This window comes from Polyodon spathula, chromosome 11, assembly GCF_017654505.1.
Source record: "Polyodon spathula isolate WHYD16114869_AA chromosome 11, ASM1765450v1, whole genome shotgun sequence".
Lineage (NCBI taxonomy): Eukaryota > Metazoa > Chordata > Actinopteri > Acipenseriformes > Polyodontidae > Polyodon > Polyodon spathula.
In genome coordinates, this window is record NC_054544.1 from 43,890,929 (window position 1) to 43,905,514 (window position 14,586).

Sequence of the window (14,586 nt, forward strand, 5' to 3'; positions counted from 1 at the left end):
CCTTGCTAAATCTGGCCCATGATGTTTCTGCATTGGTGACACAAAACGAAGTACTGAGTGACAGGAGACATAACCGCAAGGAATTAGTTAAGAATTATGATTATGCTTATGTTACCCACGCACCTTGTTTTCAGGCTATCCTACTCAAAAATGAATATGTTTAAAACTTAACCTTTCTATACTTAAACTTCAGAAGTTACTGTGAAAGACGAGCTGTAATTGCCCATTGACACAGACTGGAGACGCTGGATAGGCACTAAAAATGAGATTAAAGACATGTATTATTGATTCATTGAATTAACAGTTGTATTGTTTGTCTCACCAAGTGTAACGATTCCTTTGTTTCCCTTTCTCCCATCCCCCTATCCTCTCTTTCACACCCTGTCTCGCCCTCCCCTGTATCTCTTCTCTCACACATAGATGACTATAAGTCGGAGCTCAGAGAGCAGCTGCCATTGATTGCTGGTTCAGCTGCGGCCGGTGTTGTATTCATTGTGTCTCTGGTTGCCATTTCCATTGTCTGCAGCAGGTAACTAGTCCCTCATTTTGCAGTAACCATCTTATATTTGATATATTTATTTGTCATTGACGATCATCTTGCCACCAGATGCATAGTACAGACAATTATACAACAGCAAGATTACATTGGTCACTCAGTTATACAATATCCATTTCTCATCTTGTCATATGCAATTGTATCATGACTTGAGAGGTTTTAAAATCCAACACAAGCAATACCATGATTAGTCCCCCTTTTCTTTTGTTCAAAATGTTTTGATTGTTGTATTTTATACTTCCATTTTGGATATCCTGTATTTCAAAGACAACGCTACAGATGAAAAGTTGCTGCTGCTTCCTGGCCTCACTTCATGTGCTGTGCAGTAGTTCAATGATTCCAGTAGTCTAGCTGAGACCACATGACCTACCTCTGTGGTACCAGGATGCAGTAGTTCTCTGTCTATATTTGTATATCCTGAATCTACATAACAAATAAATGAAGAACCAAGACAGGATAATAATAATGTTAATGCATATAAGGACAATTATTTTAAAATGTGGACCTGTAATAATGGTAATACATATAAGGAGATGTATTTCAGATCACTACTTTAAAATATTTGGTGATAATATCAGATTATAATGCATTGCTCATTTTTCACTTACATTACAAAAAAAAGAGAGCGATTAGCTAATTTTCTCTATAATAAATTATAAAAGATTACTTTTGTTTCCTATTAATAGAATATAAAAAAGGTCAGTGACTATAAATAAGTAAAGTGCACATTACTAATCCTACTGATGTGTTGTATTTTCACTTGTAGGAAAAAAGTGTATACCAAGGAAGCAGTGTACAGTGACAAACTGCAGCACTACAGTACTGGTCGAGGTGAGTAACTATACCAGCCGAGGGGCTGCTATTTTCATATGTCTCTATTTTCAGTAAAGCTCTTTCAGCAATCTATAGCAACTGTTCTATTCAAATGTTCATATCAATGGCTCAACTCAGATTTAAACTGATTTAATTCACGTGCAGTTGTACTGAGATTCCAATTGAATGATTGATTAGCAATCAAGTCTCGGTACAGCTGCATAAAACGATACAGATGCATGCATGTTTCACTCGGGGTTGTGGGTTTGATGGAGTGGAGAATAGAATTAGAGACCGCGAGAGTCCAGCGGAGGCAGCTGTGCTCATATCCACCAGCAGAGGAAGAATGCCTGCTGGTTTCACCTCCATAGCCTGTGTGGAAGGAGCCCGAACGTCCACAGCCCAAGAGGGAGGAGTCGGAGCATCCACAACCAAAGTCTCCACCAGCAGTGGAAGAATGCCTGCTGTCCCCATCTCCACTTAGCAGAGGGAGAATGCCTTCTGGTTCCACCTCCACCAGCAGAGGGTGAATCCCTGTTGGTATCACTTCCCTCACCGTCACCACCCGGAGGAAAGGACCAGAAGCTGCCTCTGCCTCCATCACCTACCCCTGCAAGTGAGGGAGAGCCACCCTAGTCCCCTGCAAGTGAGGGAGAGCCGTCCCTGTCCCCTTTGAGTGAGGGAGAGCCTTTGTCGGTGACTACACGCTGCTCCCATCTCCGTTGCCAGGAGACTACACGCTGCTCCCACGTCCATCTCCAGGAGACTACACACTGCTCCCACCTCCGTACCAGGAGCAGAGCAGCAGGAGCTGCCTCTGCCTTCACCACCTTCACTGGCAGAAGCAGAGCAGCAAGAGTTGTCTCAGCCTCCGCCGCTTCCACCACCAGGAGTAAAGCAGCAAGAGCTGCCTGTGCCTCTGCCACCGCCAGGAGCAGAGCAGCAGGAGAATTTCTTCACTTACCTAAGAAAATTGGAAGACTGTTACAACTTGTTTAAACAAAACTATGTTGATAATAAATAGGCTATCCTGCTGCAGTCGCGGGTCTGTTTTGTTTGAGACATCGGTCGTGTTTTTCCGAGATGCGCTGTAGACGTCATTCAACACCCACAGAAGGCTGCCTGTGGCTGTTGACCAAAGGGACTATGCAAAGATCACGCGTGACCTGCTAATCGTAATGTGAGTAACCACAAAAACTACTGCTGCCACCTTGTTAACGGAGGCGAACAACATTTTATCATTATACAATGAAGCAATGAACAGCCTTGTCCACGCTATATTAAATAAATAAATCAATTATTAAAAAAAACCTAAGTGATGTATAATTTTACAATAAAGTTAATGTATATCAATTACATTAAACTGACTGTTGATAATCCAGACAAATGTAAATATAGTACGTTGAAAATGAGTGCTACGCTGCAAGGTTTGGAGAAGGTGTTTCTCTAAAAGCTGCGTGTGACGTCAGAAAGACAGCGGCCAAGAGCAGCCGGCGCAGCAAACTCTGGGTAACAGAACACAGCCATTGAAACGTGTATTCTATGTTGTTGACCATTTCCTTCAAAATCATTATCAAAATACAGTATCAGTTCACAAAAATGTCTTCCTCAGACACTTTGATAAGACTGCAAGTACCATCGCTTGATTTAGAAAAAGCGTGTTTGCAGTTGAAAAAATGCGCTAACATGTGTATAACAGAGTTGCAATAATTGCTGTTTAGAATAAAAGCAATGGCATTAATACCGTAATGTACCTAAACCGTGGAACCTAAAAACTGGTATACCGACCCATCCCTAGCCCCGTAACTGTGTGTATTTGTGTGTTATATGTTGCATGTGTTGTGTTAATGTTGGTGTACAGTCATTGGTACATGGGATATAAATGGGTCTGTGTAACACGAAGGATTTAAAATATATTTGTATTTAGGCAAGAGGATTGCACATCACTCCGCATGCAGATTAAAAAGTATATAGTGTGTGGACACAGAAGTGCACTAATTTAATTCACATGCAGTTGTACTGAGATTCCAATTGAATGATTGATTAGCAATCGAGTCTCGGTACAGCTGCATAAAAGCATGCATGTTTTATTTGTCTTTCAACCTTTTATTTTCTGTTCGTTCATTTATTAAATGCTGAGCGCAAGTAAGCGCTCAGCTTCACCAAACTCCCTTTTTCTGTGTTCTGTGTTGGTCCCTGTTTCTGGTCTGACGTCACCCACTACAGCCATCTTTGTGACATGGGGTCACTCAAGAAGGAATGAGATGGAAAATGGGCTTCTAAAAAAGATATACGCCTTGATAGGCCAAGGAGCCGATTCCCATTCTCAATTGTATGTTCCTATGCTCTTCTTGTCAAGGCCACAGCAGAACAAGACCAGTCCATTAAGACCAGCTTTACAATCAGTGGAAAGTGTTTTTTAGGCAGGTGGCCTGTTAACTGAGATGCTTTTACACTGACGGGATATAGAGGAGAACCAAGGGTATGACTCCCCTCTTTACAGTACCATAGCTCCAGCTTCACCAGTCATGACCCTTCTCTAACTGGCCATCATCTCCCTGCTGACTGTCTTTAACATTATCACAGATGGATTTCAAGGAGCTTACCCAATAAGGACTAACACAAATCAAGATGAATAACTGGCTCCTGTAAATAAATGGTAATTTGTGTCACCGTTTATGGTGTACAGATGTTGTTAAGAGTTGCCTCCAAGGATTAAGTGCCACCAGGGCCAGATGGAGTCCGACTTGATGAGGGGGAATACAGGCGTAAAAAGCATGCAGTCTTCCTTTAGTCGCTGGTTGTAATAAATATCATGCAGACATGTGCTCTACTGCATATAAGCATCTGCTCTGGCATGCTGTTCCAATTTTTCTACAGGTGATGGAAACCATGACCATTTGTTTTTTTTATCACTTTCCCAAAGTGAAAATGTTGCCTCAGAATAACTGGTTTGGATCAGCTGTTCTGAGTTCTACAAATAAGGCTAAGCTGCATCTCCCTGTTGCAAGTCAGTTTCGATTCGCTGGTAGTTGCTTATGGAGAAACAGTAGAAATGATGACTCTCAATTGCAAAGAGTTAGCGACAGTAATCACTGAAGAATTTATCCCTCCAGACAAATGTAAACACCTCGACTCATTTGACTCAGCATATCAGATCAGTGTCTTCCTGGCTGTCATATTGACACTGGTATGGTAGGTGTTTCTTTTTGTCCATACCTGGGATATTCTAATTTAGGTCTTTAATACACCATTTTACAAGATGTAAATTCAATTCAAAGCAGCAAATATAGGAGAAGTAGCATGAAGATTATACTATAAGATTGTTTTGTATCTATAAAAATGAGCGTACCAGAAATGAAGGCCTTTTTTCAAACCAATTATTTTAATTTTGACAGGGGACTTCTTAGGAGTTGGCATATTAAACATATTCAAGACATATTCAAAATATCTCCAATTCAGAAGGCAGTTTTATAAGCAACATTAAACAGGTCATTAAATACTGCAATTGCTGAGTATGCACAGCTCATAGAAGCATAAAAATGTAGATCGTTAAACAGTTTTGTACAAGAGCAGAAAAAAAGAATGCAAAAATAAACTATTGGCTACATAAATTATACATGAAAGCCACCTATATTCCTGTAATAAAAGCAATGGGTTTCTGTCTTTGTTATTTACTGAAATAGAGGCAGCGTAATGCCTGATAATATAACTGGTAAGTGCTTGCAGGAAAACCATTATGCAGAGCATAGAGGCTGTTCTAACTGACTGAATACATTCTTAAATATATCTGTATGTGGACTTAGTTAATAGTCAGTTATATCCAGGCAGTCCCAGTTCAAAGCAGTTAGGTTGCCATTAGACTGAGGCTGCATTAAGAGCAGAACTTATTCTTAACAGTGACATAAATGTTTAATGAATGTCCATTGAGCCAAGGCTCGTGTCTCACATGTAAAGCATTGTTTGCTTGTAGCTGTCCAGGCTTAGCAATTTCCGTAAACACTTACAATGGGACCAAATCATCAGTCTGCTTTGCAAAATCTGAATTTGTCTTGTCTGTTAATTAACATCCTTTGAGTACCAGTGTTTCAGTGGACTGGTTATATATTTAACAACACTGCAGTAGCAAATTGGAACCATCTTTCCCTGAGGAATTGTCTCACCGTATCAGACTGGCCATGTGTAAACCCAATATTTTGACCTTAAAATCAATTCAGTATTGCTCAATGTAAATTACGTTTGTCTCACTTTTTACAGAGATAAAATGAACTGAGGGCAACTGCTCTTTTTTTTTTGTAACTAGCAAGAAACTACTGAGTACAATAAATACAGTATTACTTCAATTTGGTGCCGCCCTCTAATTAAAGACCTCGTATTGACGCCACAGTCATATATCAGCTTTATAATAGAGGCCGCTAGAAATAAAGAAAAAGTAAGGGATTTTTTTCTCCCCCTCTAAAAACACACACATCATCCCCAAAGAAGCGGGAGCCTTAATCTAGCACGTAAATTACAAACTAATGTACACACACACATAGTAAGCACATTTTATTTTATGGTAGTACAGTTATGAAAGAAAATGCAAGATAAACTAAGTACAGAACAACGGTCCTTCTGAAGTTAAAGGTGGTTTTGTTGTTTTGTTTTCAGTTAAAATGTAATTCCCGTACTCCCGATTGTTCTTTCAGAGAAATTACAAACAAGCAATTTACAGTGAGAAAAAAAAACAAAAAAAACGAGTAGGATATATTGAGTTTTTAATATTTACATCTCTTGAGCTTTACTGCACTCATCAGTGAGATTGGATGTTTCTGTTTTCCAGCACACATTACTGTGTTTACCTAACCATCCCTTCTATTTCCCTCAGGCTCTCCAGGGATGAAAATCTACATTGACCCCTTCACCTACGAGGACCCCAATGAGGCCGTTCGGGAGTTTGCCAAGGAGATTGACGTCTCCTGCGTGAAGATTGAAGAGGTCATCGGAGCAGGTGCATCTCAATAAACTCAAACTGGACTCCTAAAAATCAGAAATTGAATGATTAATCTTATTTTGAATTGGTACCAGCGTGTTACTGTATCAGGACCCCTGTACTGTGTAATATTTGTTTCAAGTCCATTGTGCTGCCATTGGGTCTGTTTTTAGGAGTTTCAGTAAAGTAGAAGTTTTGAGAGTAGAGACAACTGTATTATTCCGAGGATAATATATTCATTCAGTGCTGTCTGCTTAACCAAGAATACTGTAGACTTATAAACAAATAAAAGACATGAATCCCAGTACATATCTGTATCCGGTGTACTGATATCCTGGGCATACAGCAACATTCACAATAATACTTGTTTATGTTCAAGAGTATTCCTCAGTACAATCTTTTTGTGATTCATAAGAAATTAATACAATGTGTATGAGCTTCATGTCCTGTCACCGAAACTGCATGAGAGACACCTACACCTGACATATGAATTTGCATAATAAAGCAATGAAAGTGCCTGTTGAAGATAGTATGGTTCAGTAACTCACTGTGGGGCTCTGCTTTCAGGGGAGTTTGGGGAAGTGTACAAGGGCCGTCTGAAACTGCCAGGGAAGAGAGAGATTTACGTGGCCATCAAGACTCTCAAAGCAGGATACTCGGAGAAGCAGAGACGCGACTTCCTGAGCGAGGCCAGCATCATGGGCCAGTTCGACCACCCCAATATCATCCGCCTGGAGGGCGTGGTCACCAAGAGCCGGCCAGTCATGATTATCACAGAGTTCATGGAGAATGGTGCTCTCGACTCCTTCCTGCGAGTAGGTCCTCTGTTGTTTTTTTGTTTTCAGGTCACCATGCTGTGCTTAATTGCAGAGCTTAGTTACCTAAAGGGCATATAGAATAATTACATGTATCTTACCTGCCATTCACTTCCATTACATGTAGGTCTCACATGTTCTAAGAAACATGTATGTTCATTAAAAAAATATATATATTACAGGCTTAAGAATGCTCACTGTTTTCATGCCTTGACTTAATTGCACTAACTTGACAAAACACTTTTTGGCCTCAATACGTTTTGATAACAGAAGCTTCTCTGAAGTAGCCCTTAAAGTGATTTTAGCTACCAAGATAATTCCATAAGTCTTACCTATTATGCACTTCTATTATCTACGTGTCTCAAATGTTCAGTTTTAGAGGAAACACATGTGACTTTAACATGTATTTTAATTAAATAACAAGATAATTTGGACTGCACTCTGTTTGCAGGCCTTGCTTTAAGGTATTCCTGCACTAGGTAATTTCACGAGGAGAGTTATACTGTCCACAACTCCATCAATACCGCCTTTGCTATCTTTCCACTATCGAATTTGAGACCTATATAACAAACAGAAGTGCACCAATGTTTTAGATTTATGGGATTCTTTTGTCAGTACAATCACTTTAACTGCTGCACAAAGTCACCTCTTGTTTTTGATTGACCTTGTGGGTTCCAGGTTTGTAACTGCCACTCTCCCCCGATGCCTCCCACTCCCCACTGCTACTCATCTACTCTCCTGACTCAGAACGGAACATCTCTTCCTGTTCATCCGTGTTGTTATTGCATCCTCTTTTAACATTGGAAACAATAGAACAGCCTTTGTTACATCCTCCATGAGATGTCAAGGTGGTGCATCAGCAGGGGTGAGATCTCAGGATTAGCCTCAATACGCTGGAGGCAGCAGATTGTTTGAAGTTTCTTCCCGGTTCACACCATGCTGGGTGAGAAATAAAAAATACTGTATATGGCGCAGTGGGGTAGATTTCCTGTGTTTTTTTTTACTTTATCAAACAGCTTTTGGATCTTCACTGAGCTAAAGAAGACAGGTTGTGCTTGGAGGCCTGCGATCCTGGGTTTAAATTTTGGCTCAGGTCATTCTGACTCCTTTGTTAGTGGGGGTGGGGGGGTTGAAAGAGCAGCCTTACTATAATACTAATATTACTACTACTAAGATAGGACTTTAGTATTTTGTTTTATGTGAAGAGCAATGATTTACCTTCCACTTGCTGAACTCCCCTCATCCTTGAAATAGTTATGTAATATAGTTTAAAACTGCAGTAATGAGTTTGTAAGTGTTGCAAGAAAAATAAATTATAATGGGACCTGGAAGTAGGGCAAATGGTATTTTCACAGAAAGGTGTTAAAAGGACTGAAATGGAGCAGCACACAATCCAAGCAATCGCTCTCTTTCCAATTTCCAGAAGAGCGCTCAGAGAGAAATGCACTGTTACAATAGGTCGTCCTAATGTATGTGAGTGCTTTCCCAATGGAAATCGGGTAACAGGCAGGCGAGTGTGTGTGTGTGTGTGTGTGTGTGTGTGTGTGTGTGTGTGTGTGTGTGTGTGTGTGTGTGTGTGTGTGTGTGTGTGTGTGTATGTGTACTCCCTTGGGTCTTAACTAAAATAAGCAACTTCACAGTGCCGCTGTAATGAACATGACAAAACGTTGCAGATCATGTTGTTGTATTTTGGGTTTCATTTGGTTTTATTTTTAGAACTCTCTATATCCCCCAGTGATTTTAGCCACCATGTATATGTTTGCTTGGATTCTTGGTTAATACACTTTATTACTTTTTGCCCAATTGTGATAATTGTGATTGTGTTAATGTAATTAATTCCATATGCAGGAACCATATTTCATTTTTATGGCATAACTGTTTCATGATACAGATAGCACCATTTGTATTTAAAGCTGTGATGGGGGATGGGGGGTTTACTGTAAGTTACTAAGATGTAAATGATATATTTAAATAGAGTCATAGACCAGAGATTTCCACCAATATGTTTCTTGTACTGTTTCTACCTTCTTTTTTGGTGACAGTAATTGGTCTCATGGACCTCATTTGAGAACCAGGTCTAAAATGTTTAAATATCTGCTTACATTGACTTTTTTATTGTTTCCTGGACAGCAAAATGATGGTCAGTTCACGGTTATCCAGCTAGTGGGAATGATGCGCGGCATTGCAGCCGGGATGAAGTACCTCTCAGAAATGAACTACGTGCACCGTGACCTGGCAGCTCGGAACATCCTGGTCAACAGCAACCTGGTGTGTAAAGTGTCTGACTTCGGCCTCTCTCGATACCTGCAGGATGACACCTCCGACCCCACCTACACCAGCTCCCTGGTGAGTCCCTCGTCTCTCTGTCTCTCCCAGAATCCTTCCCAAGAGCTTTTGAAAGATGTGCAATTACAAAACAAAGCCACGTCTTTAGAGGAATGGTAGAAGAAGAAAAAGAAGCAACTCCATCACTGATCTACTTATTCCTGATAACCGAGGGGTTTTTCTTGTTGGTTTTATTTAATTAGAATCAAGTTAACCATGTTTAAGTTTTTCCACAAATTTCAGATTTGAATGTCACCTCACTGCTGAACTAGAAGATTGTTTACTGTCCTCCTTTTGTAATCCACCGAACCTGATCAATAGATGTTACTAAGCTACTGAACCTGATGGAAAGTCTGAGAGTTCTCTGCCTGAACTCATAGGGGGCCTGCCAAGTAAGAGTCGCAGTAGTGCAATGAGGTGAACTATAACCACCCATACAAAGAGCTCTCTCATCATTGTACAGCTGACTGTAGTCAATGCCGCCTTGCATAAGCGCTAAATTCACCATAATGTTATTAAAAGATCATTAAAAATATATATATAATTACAAAACAGTATTTCTTTGTGTTTGTGGAGCAATTTACATACCTTTACACACCCTTAAGCAAGCTCACTTATGTGAATAATTTGAAAAATATGTTGCTTGTCACTTTTGCCTGACAAAACTGAAAAAATGCCTTAAGGCACAAATTCAACATATCTGAATTATGAGATTTTTTTTTTTTTCTGGGTGTAGTGTGGTGCGTCCGTCAAACTATTTCTAGACAGTTTAAGAAGCACATTGCTGCATTAATTAGAAGAGAAATACAATAGTTTTATTTTAGCTCCACTGCACCCTATTTGGAACTTAATTACCTCGCAGGCATCAACAGCACCAGCATATCCCCATATCCAGCAGCACAGAAGGATTCCTTTGTGGTATCTTGGAATTCTCAAGCTAGGCGGCCCTGTGATTACAGTGGACCCAGTTGCAGAAGATAACTATTAATTATCCTGAGGGGAAGGTCCTTTAGTTTTCTTTCACATGGCAAAAAAAAAAAAACCTTCTCCCTGGTTTCATGTAAACAGTTGCTCCCAAAACAGTGATTTCTGCATCCAAGCAAGATTAACTTGAATTAAACTCCTTATTTGCATTTGTCATCAGTAAAGAAAACCAGCCAACCGTGCATTTATTGTTTGCACTTATGCGTTTTCCATATCTGTTATTCTATAGGCTGTTAATATCAATATATCACACATTTGTAATTGTTGAGGTGCCCATTTTAATATTCAGGTTGATACTCAAGATTCAATAAGTACTACTAAATTTTTTCTTTAGTCTGTTTCTTGATCATTTTTGTTTCTCTAGCCATTAAATTACTGTTTTGTTTGTTATGCAAACGGCTGCTGAAATATAGTCTGTAATGTGTAAAAGCTGTGTCTTCTAGCTAACATTCAGTTGCATTCACAATGGCCATGTTTTAGGATGAAGAGATGAAAAAGTTAGAAGAACAAAAATCATCTAGGACTTGAAAAAAGGCTCAATCAAAATGTTCAGTGAAATGTACAGTATAAGTAACTAAGTCAATTGGACAGATGTTTTGGCATGTGCAGCTGTTAATTAAGGACCAATGAAAAGCAACTATTTCTTGGAGAGCCACTGAGTGTGCTCATATGTCTTATATTAAAAGGGGTAATCAGAAAGCAGGGCAGTGGAAATGGACAAGACTGGAGAGTGACCCTGGCTCAATTAAATCTACCTGACACAGCCCAGTTTATTTACTGCTGAACAGGCCCTGTAAATGACTACCTCTTCTCTTTATTCTTTCTGCTGTATTCACATTAAATTACTTCCAGAGCGGCATCCTGGAGTCCAGAAGGCGTTTGTTATGCGACTTAATTGTATTTGATTAACCTGTGGTTCAAATTCCCCCTGAACATAAAGAAGCAGAATTAAACACTCACCTCATGAACCATGGTGGCAATGTGCCTGTGCCTGTGCCTGGTGTCAGGGCCATAATTGATTTTTGAAATGATCAGTTATGCTGGTGGGAAGCTGCGCAGTGTAACAGTAGTATCTTGGTCTGTCCCTCCTCAAACTACAGCTTCTGTTTCTGTCTTTCACCTGAATGGCCTAGGCGGTAAAGCTATGACAAGACAATGAACAGTTATTGTGAACATGCCCCTGCTGTTAATTCCATTGAATGGGGCTGATGTTTGAGCTGAAACAGAATATTTAGACAATGTACATTATTTTGAGAATGTTAAATATCCCTTAACACGTGTGCTGTATTATTCTGCAATTCTATATATATATATATATATATATACCCACTCGATATATCGCAGGTTTCAGAGTCCAATATAAAACCACTATATATATATAGGGCCACAATATAGCAAGAAACACATAGAAAAACAAATAAGCTAATAAATACTGTACAACCACTCCCTCGTTTTATTGGGGGCTTCCAGGTCTAGCACAAGTCATCTACACAATCTGCTTTTTCTTATTTTTTGTATAAAAAGCAGCACACTGTTTTAGTTTGTACTGCAGAGGGTAATTGCTTCTCATCAACTCCAATTACATTTCATGAGTCTTCCTCTCCTTTCTCAAATGCCCAAACCCGCTGCATTTCAATAATCCATTCACAACATAGGAGGCTTGTTGCTAGGGAGCTGACGTCACTGCCTTGTGGCTTTTGCTAGTGCATTGCTGCCACACGTGAACACCTCACTGACTAAAATAAAAACCGCTTCAGCAAGTAGATATTTAATTTGCTTTGTGTTATTGTGCAATGCGTGTGTATATGATAACAGTACGATAGTAATGCTTTGTATATTTTTGTATGTGATGTGCAGTACGAAATAAAACAAACAGTCATTTTAAGTGAAATTGTATGTATATTGCAGCTAAGGCATGAGCAACTAGACTGTAAAGATGGGGAGCCAGCGCCAGCACTGATATAGCCAAATCCGCAGTATAGCAATGCGCGATAAAAAAATATATATATATATATATATATATATATATTATGGATATATATAAATATTATCTAAATGGAAAATATTAGAGAATCAGGGTATACCAATATATTTTTAAGAAACCAAGAGACTGAGTGTGGGGAAAAACCTGGGCCTGAATGTAGTGCTCCCTAAAAATATAATCATAAATAGTCTAGATTAACAGTACGCCAAGTGCATTAAAGCGAAGTAGCTGTAATATATGATCTCTGAGCCACCCTGTTCCTTATCAGACCTGCCTCTGACATTCCTAGCTTCTCAACAAGGACACTGAGCCTGCACTGCACGCCTCACTACTCAAGAATATTGTTCAGGGAAAGGTAGGCATTGGGAGAGTAAACAAGATTGTCAATTTTGATCATGTCTCCTTCCTACAGTAGAGGTGATGTTGGTTGGGGATGGGGATGGGGGTGGGAAAGGGGGTCAAAGTGGAGAAGAGAAAAATCAGTCAGCAAAAGAGAAATCTGCCTGGTTGACAAGTTGGTAGCTTCTATTACGAAACTATGTGGTCTAGTGGTGTTTCAAAAATAAAAATAGGGAGAGAATGGGTGGAAAGTGCATAACTTTTTACCCTGGAGACTTTCAATTATATTCATAGCTCATCTACATTAACGTGTTAACTCGTTCATGCATGACATATTGAAAATAGCTGAAAAAAACGTCATTTTGTAATAGATATATTTTTACATATATTTTTCAAATTGTATAAAGCCTACAATGTTTTCTGTATCTGTCCCCATATGAGGTCACCATGCATGAAAGGGTTAATACCGTAGTCTCCACATATAGGAACACCTCTTAAGAGAACACCCTTGTGTTGAAACAGATTTTTCCCATTGTAAATGCTCCGCCTAAAGGAACAGGAACGTTGTTTAAAATAACACCTTTTTGGCACCACTAGCGATTTGTCACAACTGATACAGTACTGTTTTATAACCTAATAACTCATCATCATCAAACTTAAATTAAAATGGTTTATTCAATCGCAAGAGTGCCTTGAGGCACACTGATTGGTTTATTCAATCTTTCCAGAACCACCGACATGTCATTGTCGGGTTTTGTATTCTGATTTTCACCTCATCGCTACAAAATGGCATGTAAACAAACGGTGAAACGCACCGCTGTTTCTCTTGCTACAAAAAGTTGGAAATTGTCAGAGCTCCTGAAAAAAAAAACCTAAATCAGACACAAGGTGCTGAGCAATTTGATGTTTTCCGTTCTGATGAGTTGCTTCAACATTTTGTTAAATAATTTGGCACATGTCTTGAATATTGCTTCTGTATAGTTATTCATAATTAATCTAGCGCTGCTGCTGCATTTTTTTTTATGTGCTGCGTTAATTTAGTTTGACAGTTAGGTTATTAACCCATATTAACCCAAATTAATTTTTCATCAAAATGTCTTCATCTTTTTGTTTCAAATGGTCATATAAACACACTGTAACACAAATTTGGCAAACTTCTTAAAAAAAAATTCTTAGAATTCTTAAATCAGTGCGTGACCATATGGTCGCACCAGGCTATCTTGAAAGCAATTTGTAATCAGTGGACTACTGGGTGTGGAAAGTCCCAAAGCAGTCTATGCACTGTCCAATTCCACACTTTTGGCAGTCTGTATGCCCCACAGCTTTGAAGCCTTCTCCAGCACAACACCTTCTCTTCTTGCTTTCAGTAGCTACGACAAAGTGGTCCATCCTGTCAAATTGAATCGCGTCAGACACCCGACTGTTTGTAGTACTTGCATGCACCATAGGTGGTGGGATTTGGGTATAGCCGCTAAGAATAAGGATTGCAATGAAAACTTTAATTTCAGAATTGCTGATCTTGGGATCTCAATTGCTGATCTCAGTTCAAAAAGTGTGCATAATGAGTAGACTCTTCCAGCAAAAAGGATATAATCTTGTCATCAAAGATGGATTAAAAAATGGTGATAAAAAAATAGAATATAAATTACAGTTATGAAAAAAAATAATAGACATGTTTGAGACAAAATAAACTAATGGCATGAAAAATTTCTACACAGTATACCATTAAATATTTAGACTTACCGATATTGTCCTGCCATGCTTGTGACTCAGCAGAAACTGATATTTTCTTCTGCTG

At 39.2% G+C, this 14,586-nt stretch overlaps 1 protein-coding gene across 4 annotated transcripts in view; it reads left to right on the forward strand.

Moving 5' to 3' along the window:
* LOC121323239 (ephrin type-B receptor 1-like) overlaps window positions 1-14,586 on the forward strand; it is a 275,028-nt gene that overhangs the window by 234,489 nt on the left and 25,953 nt on the right. For 3 of the 4 annotated variants that reach the window (XM_041264173.1, XM_041264174.1, XM_041264175.1), the window contains exons 8-12: window positions 421-529; window positions 1,323-1,387; window positions 6,237-6,359; window positions 6,909-7,156; window positions 9,287-9,502. In XM_041264173.1, coding sequence (XP_041120107.1) covers window positions 421-529; window positions 1,323-1,387; window positions 6,237-6,359; window positions 6,909-7,156; window positions 9,287-9,502 — 761 coding nt within the window. Of the gene's footprint in view, window positions 1-420; window positions 530-1,322; window positions 1,388-6,236; window positions 6,360-6,908; window positions 7,157-7,834; window positions 8,590-9,286; window positions 9,503-14,586 lie in introns of those variants that run through there. The other variant, XM_041264176.1, reaches the window with a different exon arrangement.